At 37.5% G+C, this 13,712-nt stretch overlaps 1 protein-coding gene across 6 annotated transcripts in view; it reads left to right on the top strand.

Moving 5' to 3' along the window:
• Positions 1-13,712, top strand: part of LOC114030685 (putative deoxyribonuclease TATDN1) — a 50,847-nt gene that overhangs the window by 32,502 nt on the left and 4,633 nt on the right. For all 6 annotated transcript variants that reach the window (XM_027845543.1, XM_027845540.1, XM_027845539.1 and 3 more), the window contains 5 exons: positions 1,866-1,951; positions 2,035-2,075; positions 5,499-5,575; positions 9,044-9,114; positions 10,889-11,015. In XM_027845543.1, coding sequence (XP_027701344.1) covers positions 1,912-1,951; positions 2,035-2,075; positions 5,499-5,575; positions 9,044-9,114; positions 10,889-11,015 — 356 coding nt within the window. In that variant the 5' untranslated portion in view covers positions 1,866-1,911. The remainder of the gene's footprint in view (positions 1-1,865; positions 1,952-2,034; positions 2,076-5,498; positions 5,576-9,043; positions 9,115-10,888; positions 11,016-13,712) is intronic.

The following is a 13,712-nucleotide window of genomic DNA, read 5'->3' as shown; positions in this document are numbered from 1 at the left end:
GAGAAAGGACTGATCATTTCAGGCTGGGATTTGATTTTTCGTTATTGTCCAGATGAGCAGTAGAATACGCCAGTGCTCTGTCAGCACAATCTTTGAAAACCAGTATCATTTTCATATTACATTGAGTCATCAGTAGGATTTTGAGGGAGGTAAAAGTCAGTAATACCAGAAAGTAAGCCCCAAGTTTGAAGCAAGCAGGGATGTGGTTATTTTTAAGTTGTTTTTATTTTTCAGAGAATTCTGATGTGGTCTTACCCCTGAGTGTCAGAAATGACTCATCTTTAAGGTTGTATGTAGAAAAATAGTTAAGAAATTATTTCAGTTACTTCCTTTTGTAAATATTTGTCCAACTTCTTATCTCTGCCTCACTGGCTTTCAGTGTGGCTCTCAGTCACACTGAAAGCTTGCAAGATGTCTTGGGGTTTGTGCCCTAGATTTCTTTTTTAAGGACCATGCCTTAAACCCAAATCACTCTGACTATCTTTGATTGGCCAACAATAGGTCCCAGCCCAAGCCTCACTTGGTCACTGTTTGGACCCAGGTGGCTCAGAGTGTAAAGAACAATTGTTTCTGTTTTGGCCAGAAACCTTGAGGGTCTTCCCCTCTCAAATAGATTTTTTTTTTTTTGACTAGGTAAAAGAGGTCATTGCCTCATTTCTTCTTACCTAGTCTTAATCACTGAACGGGCATTGCCTCAGACAAACTGGGAAAGACTTTAGCTGAAAAAGGCCAAACAAAGTCTCCCACTGCATCTGGGGCCATCTCTAGTCTTCCTGATCTATATCTTGCTTGCCACTAGACCCAAATGGCTCCAGAGGAGAGAGTGAGGCTGATGACTTTGCACAGACCTCCTTCACTTAAATCCAATTCACTTGCAAGACATGACATCACCTTCCTGATATCATGGTCCTCTTTGAGAATGAAGGATAAACAACAAGAACAGTCTCCTTATGGTGCTGTTGCAAAATATAATGAAGACAAAGATGAGAGGCCACTGACCAGCCACACCTTCCCGTGAGATGCTCTAAGGAATTAACATTGGTTGGATGTGTTTCATTATCTGGGTATTAATTAAGAACTCAGTAAAGTCACTTGTTTGGAGGCCATTTCTGCTTGCTTCAAACTTTGATTTGGTTATTTTTTTGCTATTGAGTTTTACCTCCAATAAAATCTTATTTTGATATCTCATTGTGACATGACACTAATCCTGAGTTTTCAAAGATTTTGCTGGCAGAACACAGGTTCTGATAGGCTCTTTCCTCGAGCTAGAAAAAGGCTTGAGTGTGGGCCCAGGGTCAAACTGTCCATCTAGGTAAGTTTAGAGAGATCTATCATATTAGGTAATAAATATTTAGTGACAGCAATTCTCAAAAGACTATCTTCTAAGTGAAGGGTTTTCATGTACACCTTAAGTGGAAAAATACCCATGGATTAATGAAGTATTTGTCTTTAAGACATAGCATTTTCTATGCCTATGTTACTATATTTCTATACTACTATATTTTTGCACAATATACTTCTTATACCTATATATTATAATATACCTACATATATACAATATACCTATAATACTATATTTCTGCACAATATACTTAGAACCTGAAGACTTCCATTAAACCCCTAGAATGAATTTTTTTTTAGGCAAGGAAGTTTTGGTCTCCCCAGGCAGTGTGATCTAAAAGACCCTGTGCTGTATGCATGGCATTTTGAACTTCCAAACTTGTCATTTGTGATCCACAAATTCAGGGAGAAAGAATTAGGGGAAAAATAAATTTGAATTTTAAAGACCATTAGGCTTTTAAAAAATAGTTCCTTCAAACCAAATCAGAATTTAAATGTAGAAATTCTGGTTTTTCATTATATAGGTACTTTGAAAAACAGTTTGAACTGTCAGAACAAACAAAGCTTCCAATGTTTCTTCACTGTAGAAACTCACACACTGAATTTTTAGGTAAGTCAATAGCTTAAAACACAATTAAAGAATATTGCAAAAATTGTTTTATTACAATCTTTTTTTTTGTTTTTAATTCACAGACTTAATGAAGAAAAATAGAGACAGATGTGTGGGAGGAGTGGTAAGATAAAAATTATATTTAATATGCAATGTAGTTGTTAAGTGTGTTCCTCCCATATTTGAAGGCCTTACAAATGGTGGAAATCCTTAGTTCACGAGTGACATAAACACATAAATCTAGTCTACCGTGTGCTCATTAATTATGACTCTTGTTTAGGATATAAAATTAAACTAATTTTCTTGTTTGTGTAAAAACTCAGGTTTTTATAACCTCATTCATATATATGTGTGTGTGTATACATACGTATGTATATAATCAGTCTAATGAACTGATAACTCATATTTACATATGCTTTAAAGTTTACAAAGTACTTTCTTAACAACCATTTGTGTTAAATGCTATAGCCCTTATTATCCCTGTTTTACAGTTGAGGAAATGGGAGTTCTTTGAATTTAAGTGACTTGTTAATGGTCCCACAGCCTGTAACCCAGCTCTCCTGACTCCAGGTCCAGCAGTCTTTCCACTATACTGGGCTATCTTCTCAATATTACCATAGTCATTATGTTTTATTATGAAAATCATCTCACCTGAGTAATCTAAATATTAAACTTGAAATTGCTTAGTACTTGTAATTCTGATTGGCCATCTCAGTTTCTCTCTTGACAGTATTGTCTTCACTTATAACTCTCTGACATTAACATGTTTAATAATAGCTAGGCATTTATATACTGGCTTAAAGTCTGCAAAGCTTATCTCATTTGATCCTTACAACATCCCTAGGAGGTAGGAACTATTATTATCTCCATTTTGCAGTTGGGGAAACTGAGGCAGACAGACATTAAATGATTTTTACAGGAGCATACAGCAAGGAAGTGTCCAAGGCCAGATTTGAATTCAAGTTGTCCTGACTCCAGACCCAGTGTTCTATTCACCGTGTCACCAGGTCCAACTAGAGAAACTCTAGTTTTTGAGCATACATGAATCATAAATAGCACACATACATATACTGATCATGAATTAATAGCCACTTCTACTTTGACTGATTTGCATAAGCATTAACTCAGTGCTTCTTGCTTTTCTTGCATGTTTACTTGGATAATTAGTAGTTAAAACAAATTACATATTTCACTTATACCTCGAGAGGGAATGGGCTTAAATCATTAATCATCCTTTGGCAAGGCAATAAATTAGAAAGAGCATTGGATTGGGAGTTAGGGAGCTTGTGCTCTAATTCGGATTCTCCTTACTACTTCACTTGAGCACGCCCCTACTCTCTCTGGGTCTCAGATTGTTCATCTGTAAAACCAGAGAATTAGATTCTCTAAGGTTTATTCCAACTTTACATTATTTGCTCTTTCAGTGACACTGGCCTTCCTGCTCTGAGTAAGACATTCCATACCTCTCATCTCCAGGCATTCTCATCTCCATCCTCACCACTGCCTCCTGGCTTGAAGTCCCAGCTAAAATCCCAGCTCGTACAAAAGCCTTTCCCAGTCTTACTTAAAGCTGGTGTCTTCCCTCCGAGATCCCTTCCAATTTGTGCTTTATGTATTTTGTTTGCATGTTGTCTCCCCTGATAAATTGTGAGCGCTTAGCACAGTGCCTGGCCCATAGTATACTCTCAGTGCTTGGCTGCTCATTTTTAAGAATGCTTTTCTCCCTTGCTTATCTAACCACTGCCAAAGCTTATAAGTATTACCTAGATGCCATCTCTTACATTTTCCCCACCCCTTTTTCATTGAGGCTATTTTGTTGCCTCCTAACTGGTTCCAATGTCACTCTTCTCCAGTTTATCCCTCACTTGGCTAACAAAATGCACAGATCTGACCCTGTTGTTCTCTTGCTTAAAAACCTGTAGCAGAGATAGTTTTGTGTGTGTGTGCTTCTTTTTTTTTTTTTCAGCTACTGGTCTAATAGAAATACATGATTGGGAAATGCAAAGTTTTGAGTTTTGATTGACAACAGTGGTGACACATAGCCAGTTTAGTTGTAAAAAAATAAAAATTTTAAATAATACAAAAAAGTTCCCCCTCCTCCCTTTTTAATCGACTTTATTTATACAACAATATTCATTGACAGACCTAATCATTAGTCAAGTATGATTGAATCAAGGAAGATACTAGGATTTAACAGAATTATTCTCAAGAACTATGGATCATAGGGGCAACAAGGTGGCGCAGTGGATGGGGCAACAAGGTGGCGCAGTGGATGGGGCAACAAGGTGGCGCAGTGGATAGGGCATCGGCCCTGAAGTCAGGAGGACCTGAGTTCAAATCTGGCCTCAGACCAAACACTTGACACTTACTAGCTGTGTGACCCTGGCCAAGTCACTTAACCCCAACTGCCTTAAAAAAGAAACTGGATTATGTTGTTGGTCACACCACTTATGCAGCTATGTGACCCAGGATGTAGAGTGTCGGACTTGAAGTCAGGAAGACCTGAGTTCTAATCTTCCCTCAGAGACTCTGTGGCCTTGGGCAAGTCACTTACCTTTTTCAGCCTTCAGCCTTTCAGTTTCCACATCTCTAAAACAGGGGTAATAGCAGCACCTCTTTTATGGTTATTGTGAGGATCAAATGAGGGATCATGTGATGTGCTTTGCAAACCTTAAAGCTCCATATAAATATCATTTCAATGCCTGGTCCATCTTTACTCTTAGCCTGAACCTAGAATCATAAGGTAGAATATACTTTTGCAGCTCCAGGTAGATCCAAACATTATCTAGTGCTGGGTCTCAGGTTCTTTATCTGTTAAATGAGGGGTTTCGGTAGATGATGCTTTAAAGATCTTAATCTGTGACCCCTTATATCTGTTCTCCTTTTAAGTGTCTTGTTGTTCATTCCTCCTTGGAGATAGTTTGGGAGCTGTCTAGAACCGTACCACAGCACGGTGATTTACAAGGGAGCCTATTTCATGGATCTGACCTCCCTTTTTCTCTTCCTCCATTGTTGGTTTTTTAAAAGGCTTTCCTGGTCTGGCTCCTGCCAAAATGACCTCTTTGCTGTTGGATGACACTCCATCTCCCCTCTCATGCCTTTGCAAAGGCTATCCTGGAGCCCTGGAATGAGCTGCCTCCTCACCTCTGCCTCATAGAATCCCTAGCTTCCTTAAAGCTCAGCCAATACCACCACCTACAGGAATCTGATTGATTTCTCTGCATTACTAGTGTTCTCTCCCCAGAAACCGCTTTGTATATAGTTTGTATTTCATTTTGTGTATATATGTTTCTGTCTTTGTATCCCCAGCACCTAGTACATGGCCTGGCACAAACACAGTAAGCACTGAATTAATGCTTGCTGAATGACTCACTCCTTGAATTTAAGAATTTTAAGAGTGCTGTTTTCTTTAAAAGAAAACCCTTGTTAAAGCAACTGCAGTGCTAAAACTATTAAATATGTATTCACATTTCTTTTGTAAAATCTTGTTTTTAAGAAATTGAAAGAAACCAGTCAGTATTTTCATATATATAAATCTTGACTCTAGGTACATTCCTTTGATGGCACAAAGGAAGCAGCAGCTGCATTAATTGACATGGATCTTTACATAGGAATTAATGGTTGGTAAGTTTAACATTACGCTCTTAAAATCATTTATGCTAAGATTTCATAAATTATTTTAAAGTGAGCTGCTTTCTGATGAATTTTAGATGTAGGTGTATTCAATTAAAAGAAGTCTTCTAGTTGCCATGTATTTTTAATTCATGATTGCTTTGAGGATCCTTTGGCTTGAAGTTGTTCATTATGATGTAATTATTAATAAGGAGTCATAAAGTGCTTAGCTTGGAGTTAGGGAAGAAGAACATGAGATCTATAATCAGAACACCGAGGTTCCAGTTGCAGCCCTTCCCCCATTTGTGTGACCTTGGACAAGTTTCTTAACCTCACTGGGCCTGTTTCTTCATCTGTAACATGGAGGGTATTGGACTAGATTACCACTGAGGTTCCTCCCAAATTTAAATCTTTAATCCTAAAACCGAGGCTCCAATTCCATTTCCAATGCTTACTAGCTATGTGGCTCAGTCATGTTCCTAGAACTCTGTTTAAGACAAAGGAGTTGTGACGTGGATTAGTAGGAGTACCCACACGGTTTTTGCATAATTCATAAATGCTTTTAAAGTAATTAAAATTCTCTTTACTAAAGTGTTGTGATTTGGATTTTTAAACATTTTACTTTTAAGGGAAAAAATTGCCTTAGGCTTGTTCTATCAAGTACAGTGTTTTCAGTTATGCGAAAGTTTTATGAGATTTTAGGCCACCAGAAAGTCAACTCAATTAGGGCTCTTGCCTTTTGTAGTTTCCCTGGGTTTCATCTGTAGCCTCAAGGATGAATCACATTTAAAATCATTTGTCATTTAAAGCTCTTCACAAGTGGGCCCTTTTTTATCATTCTACTTAATTTATACCCTCTATGACCCAGCTACAGTGGCCTTCTTACTTTTCCTAACAGAGGCCTAGGCCACGTCCTCTCACGTGTCCCGGCCTTGGCATCTGCTCTCTCCCCTTCCTAAAATGCTTTTCCTCTTCACGTCTGCCTCTTAGAATTCCAGCTCAAATGCCACCTTCTACTACAGTCCATCTACTCTCTATGTATCTTGGGTCGACCTATGGATTTACATATTGTCTCCCCCATGAGGATGGAAGCTCTCACAGGGCAGAGTCCATGTTTCTACCTTTTTTGTACCCCTAGGGCTTAACACAGTGCCTGATACATAATAAGCATTTAAATTCCCATGGACTGACTGAAAAGGGGGTAAGCTTAGGTAGCTAGCTACCCCCAAGGCAAGTAACTGTGAGGACCTGAAGTAAATTGCAAGGCTTGATTCTAATTTTTATACTTAAAACAGCTCTCCTTGTCTTGCATTTTAAATTGCAATTTCTGTTCAAAGTGTTTTTAAATATTCTTTTTCCCTGATCATCTTGGGAAATAGACCTAGTAGTGGTATTGCTGGGTCAAAGGGCAGAGGCACTTTGATAACTCTTTGGACAATTACATTAAGATCTTATTGATGCTCTTAAATTCAGAAAAAAAGAATACCAAGTAACTTCAAATGAGTTCACTTTGTCTTTAAATTTGTAACTACATTTGGAATTTGTACCTTTACTCCAAAATGCAGTCAGGGGGTTGTCAATCCAAGTACCATTTATGCTAGGCACTGGAGATCCAAACCCCAAAATAGTCCCAGCCTTCCAGGCAAATGCTACTAGTTGGTTTTTAAAAATTCATGACTTCCTTACTCCAACTCAAACCTAACTGTAGGGTCCTGCTGTCTTTGAAACTTAAAATTGTTTTACTAGGTGTTATCATGATGGAGGAAAGTATATCTCTACTACAATGTAGGATCACACATTTCGAGAAATGGGCGTCTAAACCTCTCATTTTACATAGGAATTGGTACCTAGAGAAGAGAGGTGGGTGAATATGTTCAAAGTCCTCTAGGTCATAGTGCTCTTTCCAGCATACTCTTTCTTGGTATATTCTCATGAGTTTATGTCATCTAAATAGCCAGTCAATCTAACTTTTAAAAGTTTTTCAAATACCCTTCATAGGCTATGTATTCAGATTGTCCAGAGACAGTATGGTATAATAATACCAATAGTGGCTAACATTTATGTTATCTAGTACGATTCCCACAACAACCCTGTGAAGTCCGTGGGATTACTCCCATTTCCAGATAAGAAACAGGGCTTATAGAGGTTGGGTGATGGGCCCAGGGTCACACAGTTAATGAGTCTCTTAAGCCAGAATTTGAACTCAGTTCTTCCTGACTTCAAGTCTAGCACTGGGAGATAGAGCACTGGCCTTGAAGCCAGGAAGACTCAAGTTCAAGTCACTTAATCTCTAATGCTGGACAACTTTCTTAAGACTAAATTGCAGAGAAGGTGCTGATCCAAATTGATAGAGGGAATTTCTCATGGGAAGTTCTCTATACTAATGAAATCATAAGCCCCTGACCCTGTCCTTTAATCATTTGAGTTATGCTACTTTACCATACTTCCTACAAAAATACCAATCGAGACAGCATTCCTAATCCATTCTTAGTACTGTTTTGTCCTTCCATTTTGACATCTTGACTCCGTGTCTGGCATATAGTTAGTGCTAATTAAATTTGTGTTGACCAAGTATAACATGCAGTTTAAGCTTATCCAGTGCCACTTATGCATAGCCTTTACTGACCCTTAGAACTGCTTAAAGTTCTCTCCTTAAAATTATCTTGTGTTTGTTTATGTGTTATTATCCTAATATAATGGATGCTCCTTGTTGTTTTTGTAGCACAATGCTTATTCATAGTAGGTGCTTGATAGATATTTGTTGAATTAAAAGTTCTATTTTGATCCATTAATCCCCCTTGTGACTAATATCTTTTGCAAAATGGTTGAGACCAGTATACTTGTAGTCTAGGGCTATGGAAAACAATATAACCACCTGGCCCATATAGGAGTTGAATATTCAGATTGGCTCAAAGGATTTAACTGGTTTTAGTTACACTGTAACTGAATACTGTATCTAAGGGCAGCTAGGTTGCTCAGTGGGTAGGGCACTGGGCTTGGAATAAAGAAAACTCATCTTCCTGAATTCAAATGTGACCTTAGACTAGCTGTGTGACCCTGAGCAAGTCACTTATTCCTGCTTGCCTCAGTTTCCTCATCTGTAAAATGAGCTGGAGAGGGAAACAGCAAACCACACCAAGTATCTCTGCCAAGAAAACCCTAGAGGGGATCACAGAGAGTCAGATGCAACTGAAAAATGACTGAACAATTGAAGTTACACTGTAAAAATCAAACTCCTATTTTTCCTAAGTCTTAGAGGCTGCTAGTTTAGATTTTTTTCAAAAGTAAGACTTTACTGATAAGCTCTTCAGATGCCAAAGTAGGGAAAAAATGTGTGTGTAGTACCTGGCAAATGAAACCTCATAATGAAATGGAATTTATACTACTTTGGAAATAATGTTGTGTGAAGAGATCACTCCTATTATAAATAACTCTCCTTTCTTTGTTAAAATTTACATAATTTTTTTTATAACTTTTTAGCTCACTGAAAACTGAGGCCAACCTAGAAGTGTTAAAGTCAATACCTAGTGAAAAATTAATGATAGAGACTGGTAAGTTGGCATTTTGGTTCTGACTTCTATTGCTTTTAATAAAATTAAGATTTAAAGAAAAAAGTAGTTGGGAAAAAAAGTATTTAATACCCCAAGCTTACTGGTAAAATATAACTAAAGAATAGCACCTGTCCTGAAGCAGCATGGCACAGTGGAGAGAAAGCTGGCCCTGAGCCAGGAAGCCTGGGACCTAGATCCCACCTTTATTACATAATGGTTATATGTGCAGGCCAGGTCACTTCACCTTTCAGTTTGCCAAAAAACTCTGTTGCAGAGCCAACAGTGATCTACAATGGAAATAGGAGTTTACACAGAGAATTCCTTGAGCCAATGAAATCATAGATACCAACCCCATTTTCTCCCCTGCCTCTCCCCAAAAAGTGTCCATAGGCACAGTAAAATTCATTTTTTTTAACCACATGTCCATCTTGTAAAGCTAAATGCCTTTTGTCTGCTATCAATTTCCTATTTTCAGCTGATTGAGGGTTTTATGCTTGCGCACTTTAAAAAATGGATTACAAGAAGGAGTGGTAAAAATCATGTTTACATTAGGCTTGATGTTCAAAGAAGATATAAAATTTTTTTTGTTTCATTAAAAACCAAAACTATGAGAATGAGCATTTCTTTTCAAATTCATCAAGCATATTTTTCAGCAGTTCAAAAAACTCTTCAGTGAAAGTAGGAATATCCTTTGCCATGGAGCATTAGTTAATTTTAAAATATTTACTAAAAAACAGAAAGTTTAAAGTATTGAAGTGGTCCATCATAAGGCAAATAAGACCAAATAATTAGGGTTAGAATTAATCAGAAATCTTGTTAGTAAATTCCTCAAACAAATGAGAGTAGAAGCTAAACATGACACACAAACCCTAGGCCAAGAGGATATCATAATGCCTGAGGATTTTTTATTAAAAAACAAAAAAACCCAAAAAACTTCCTTTGCTCAGTTACTGAATGCCACATTTCAGGGATATTTATAGAATGTGCTAACCATAATGATTTATTTATTAAAGAAAGATATCTTTCATTAAAACCCTGTTATGATACTGTGGGTTCTTAAAGGCTAGACAGACTAGTAAAACACAAGCTCTAGCGGCACCTACACAAAGTGGAAAGGAGTTTCAGACTTGATCCGTCTGTCTGGAAATCAGCTCAAAGGCTTATCACCAGGTTGAACCATAAAATTGAGGAGTGTCTCTACCAAATTACAGATCCTTCAACAAGTGACACAATGGACAGGTACTGGACTTGGAGTTAAGAAGACCTCCTGTGTTCCAATACTACCTCCTCAGACACTAATAGGACAAGTTTCTTAACTTCTCTCAACCTCCTCCCTCTCTGTAAAATGAGTATAATAGCAGCATATATAAAAATACACTTCTAGCTCATAGAATTTTTGTGAGGATCAAATGAAATAGCACATACAGCTTTGCAAACCTTAAAAGCACTATAAAAATGCTATCATTCTAATAATTATTAAGGCCACAATAACAAAGGTATAGATAATAGCTCCAACATCTCAAGGATCCTTATGGCTTTTTGCTCATTGGGCTTCTTAGTTTTTAATTCAATCCAAGTTGTATAATATTTCTCATTAAATGGTCTATAGTTTTTAATATTACCTTTTCCAAGCTTATTTTAGAAGTTAGGTGAGAATTTGAAAGTGCTCATGTTAAAAAGCAAGGGTACCTTCTAAACTGTAAAGATGGCACAAGTTGCAGAACGATTAATGAAACAAAATTTAACATTTTTATCTCTTTTTGCACCACATTAGATGCTCCTTGGTGTGGAGTCAAAAATACTCATGCAGGAATAAAATATGTAAGAACTTTATTTCCCACAAAAAAGAAATGGGAAAGTGGGAGTTGTCTGAAGGACAGAAATGAACCTTGTAACATTATGTAAGTATGATCACTTGTACTGGATAAATAAGCCATTGGTAGGACAATATGTTGTACTTGATAATTTATCATTTTTAAGTGAAAACTAATTGGATAAAGTCCAGCACCTAAAACTCTGTTGTACAAAATGATCAGGCCAAAACAGTAACATATTTGAAGAATTTGCATCTTAACTTCTTTCAAATAGATCTTAAAGAGGAACAAACTAATAAGTCTTATTCTGGCTAACATAATATAGTGCTTTGAAGAGGGAGGAGAAAAAATTAACTACAACAACTTGTAGCACTTTAAAGTTAACAAAATGTGCTTTATACATTAGTTCATTTAAGCCCTACAACACAGTGTCTGAAAAATCAAATGTTGAGTTGCAATCACGTCCCTCTATATGTGACCTTTTTCGGTGACCAGTTGATAAATATTATGTGGTACAGTGGTTCCCAACAATTTTCATTCCATGAACCCCTTTCAGCAACCAAAAAATGTTGTGAACCCCCAAGGTAATTTAGTATACTACATAATTTTTTCTACAAGTGTTTAACTGCTTAAGGTGCCATTAAAGAATTTTTAGTTGAAACTCTTGGACCATTGTCATGAATCCCCACCACATGGTAACCAGTGATGAGGTAGAAAGGACACTGGGTGTGGAGGTAGAAGACCCAGGCTCCGGTGTCACCTCTGCCAACTTACTGATAATAAATCCATAGGCAAGTCACGTCATTTCTTTAAGGCCTCAGTTTCTGCAGCTGTAACATGAAGTTATTGGACCCCTCTAAGTCCCTTCTAGGTCTTACTCTGTGGTCTGACTGACATACATAGTCACATTTTTTTATTGTAAATGAAACCAGAAGACAGAAAGTTCAGTTCTATGAAATGATGCTGCATAGAGTCTTCCAGAAGAGGCAAGTGATTCTTCATGGGCAACAAACTTTTTGTAAGACATACTCATCTTAGCTGCTAGCACTCATACTCAGCATAAAGCAAACAAATCATCACTGAGATAAGTATTGCTTATGTACTAGAAACTTTTTCAGGAGTAAACTAGAAATAGAAACTTTTCAGAAGCTTCTAACTAATGTAAATATGTATGATGATTAAAAAGTTTCCACTGTCTTAGAATTTTAAGAAAAGCATTTGATTTAGCATAACAAAATGCAGTTTTAAAGCCTCTTCTCAAATAAGGTGTATTCACACACATTAAAATTATACAAGAATCTTTAACAGATTTTGCCAGAGACATAAATAAGCAAGTACTAAAAATCTGTAAATATCAGTAGCAAGTGAAGGGGGAAAAAAAACGAGGAATTTGTTTTAGATGTTTGGTAGCATCATGGTGGGTATGCTGTGCAGAGTTCAGATGGAAGGATTTCTCTGTAAGGGGCAAGGTCCTTCAAATACTCCTGATGTTGATGTCAATTATACCGAGTGCCAGAACACTACAAAATCTCCTTAATCAAATCAATCATCATTCCAAAAAGGTTGACCTAATTGAATAAATGAAGTGGCTAAAAATTTGTATTGCCCTGATTCTAACGTGCATCCCATTGGCCCATTAATTTAACAGATGGACAGTAAGTTTGTACCAGCATTGAAAAAGATATCAATCTGGATCTCATTTGGGAAGAATGTACAGCACTTGGAATAATTCCAAGCTGTTTGCCTCTGTAAAATCCCCTTTTCAACATTTTCTCAGTTTAAAAAAATGTACCTCATTAAACCATTTCAGAAAAATCAAAACTGCCAGTAATCCAAAAACACATGATCAGTCAGTCAACAATTAACAAGCATTTAATTAAGCACCTACTATGTGCCAGGCACTTTGCTAAGTGCTGGAAATATAAAGAAAGGTAAAAGACAGTTCCTGCTCTCAAGGAGCTCACAGTTTAAGGGGACACACAACATGTAAATAACTATATACAAACAAGATATATACAGGGTAAATAGGAGATCAACAACAGAGGAAAGACTTTGCATTGACAGGGATCCAGAAGGGCTTCTTGCAGAAGTTGAGATTTTAGCTGGGACTTGAAGCCAGAGAAGCAGATAAGGAGACAGAGGATTCCAGGCTTGGGGGACAGTCAATGTAAAATGCCTGGAGTTTGGAGATGGAGTGTTTGTGCAAGGAACATAGGTGTGAGAGGACTGAGGTATGAGAAAACTGGACAGGTAGGCGGCCAGGTTGTAAAAGGTTGTGAACACCAAACGCTTTTAAATTTTAATTCTGGAGCAACTAGAGTTGGTCGAATAGGGGAGTGACATGGTCAGACTTGTACTTTATTTAGATTAATTTGACAGCTGAGTGGAGGATGGCTTAGAATGTGGAGACATTTGAAGCAGACAGATCAACCAGCAGGCTGTGGGTTGTGGGGTGAAGGACCTGAACTAGGGTACTGGCAGTGTCAGAGGAATGAAGGGACCATATAGATGTTAGGAAGGTTGACAGGACTTGGCAATAGATGAGATGTGGTTGGTGAGAGGGAGGAGTCAAGGATGACACGTAGATTGTGTACCTGCGTGACTGGAAGGATGGTGGTACCCTCAGCAGTTATAGGCAAGTTCAAAAAGTGGGCAGTTTTTTGCGGGCACAGAGTTCAGTTTTGGATATATTGAGTTTAAGATGTCTACAGAACATCAAGTTAAAGATGTCTGATAAGACAGATATAAAAGTATGGAGGTTAGGGGAGAGATTAGGCCTGGGCT

This window comes from Vombatus ursinus, unplaced genomic scaffold, assembly GCF_900497805.2.
Source record: "Vombatus ursinus unplaced genomic scaffold, bare-nosed wombat genome assembly UNPS02014973.1, whole genome shotgun sequence".
Lineage (NCBI taxonomy): Eukaryota > Metazoa > Chordata > Mammalia > Diprotodontia > Vombatidae > Vombatus > Vombatus ursinus.
Note: the sequence above shows the minus strand (reverse complement) of the source record. Positions and strands in the feature narration are given on the sequence as shown.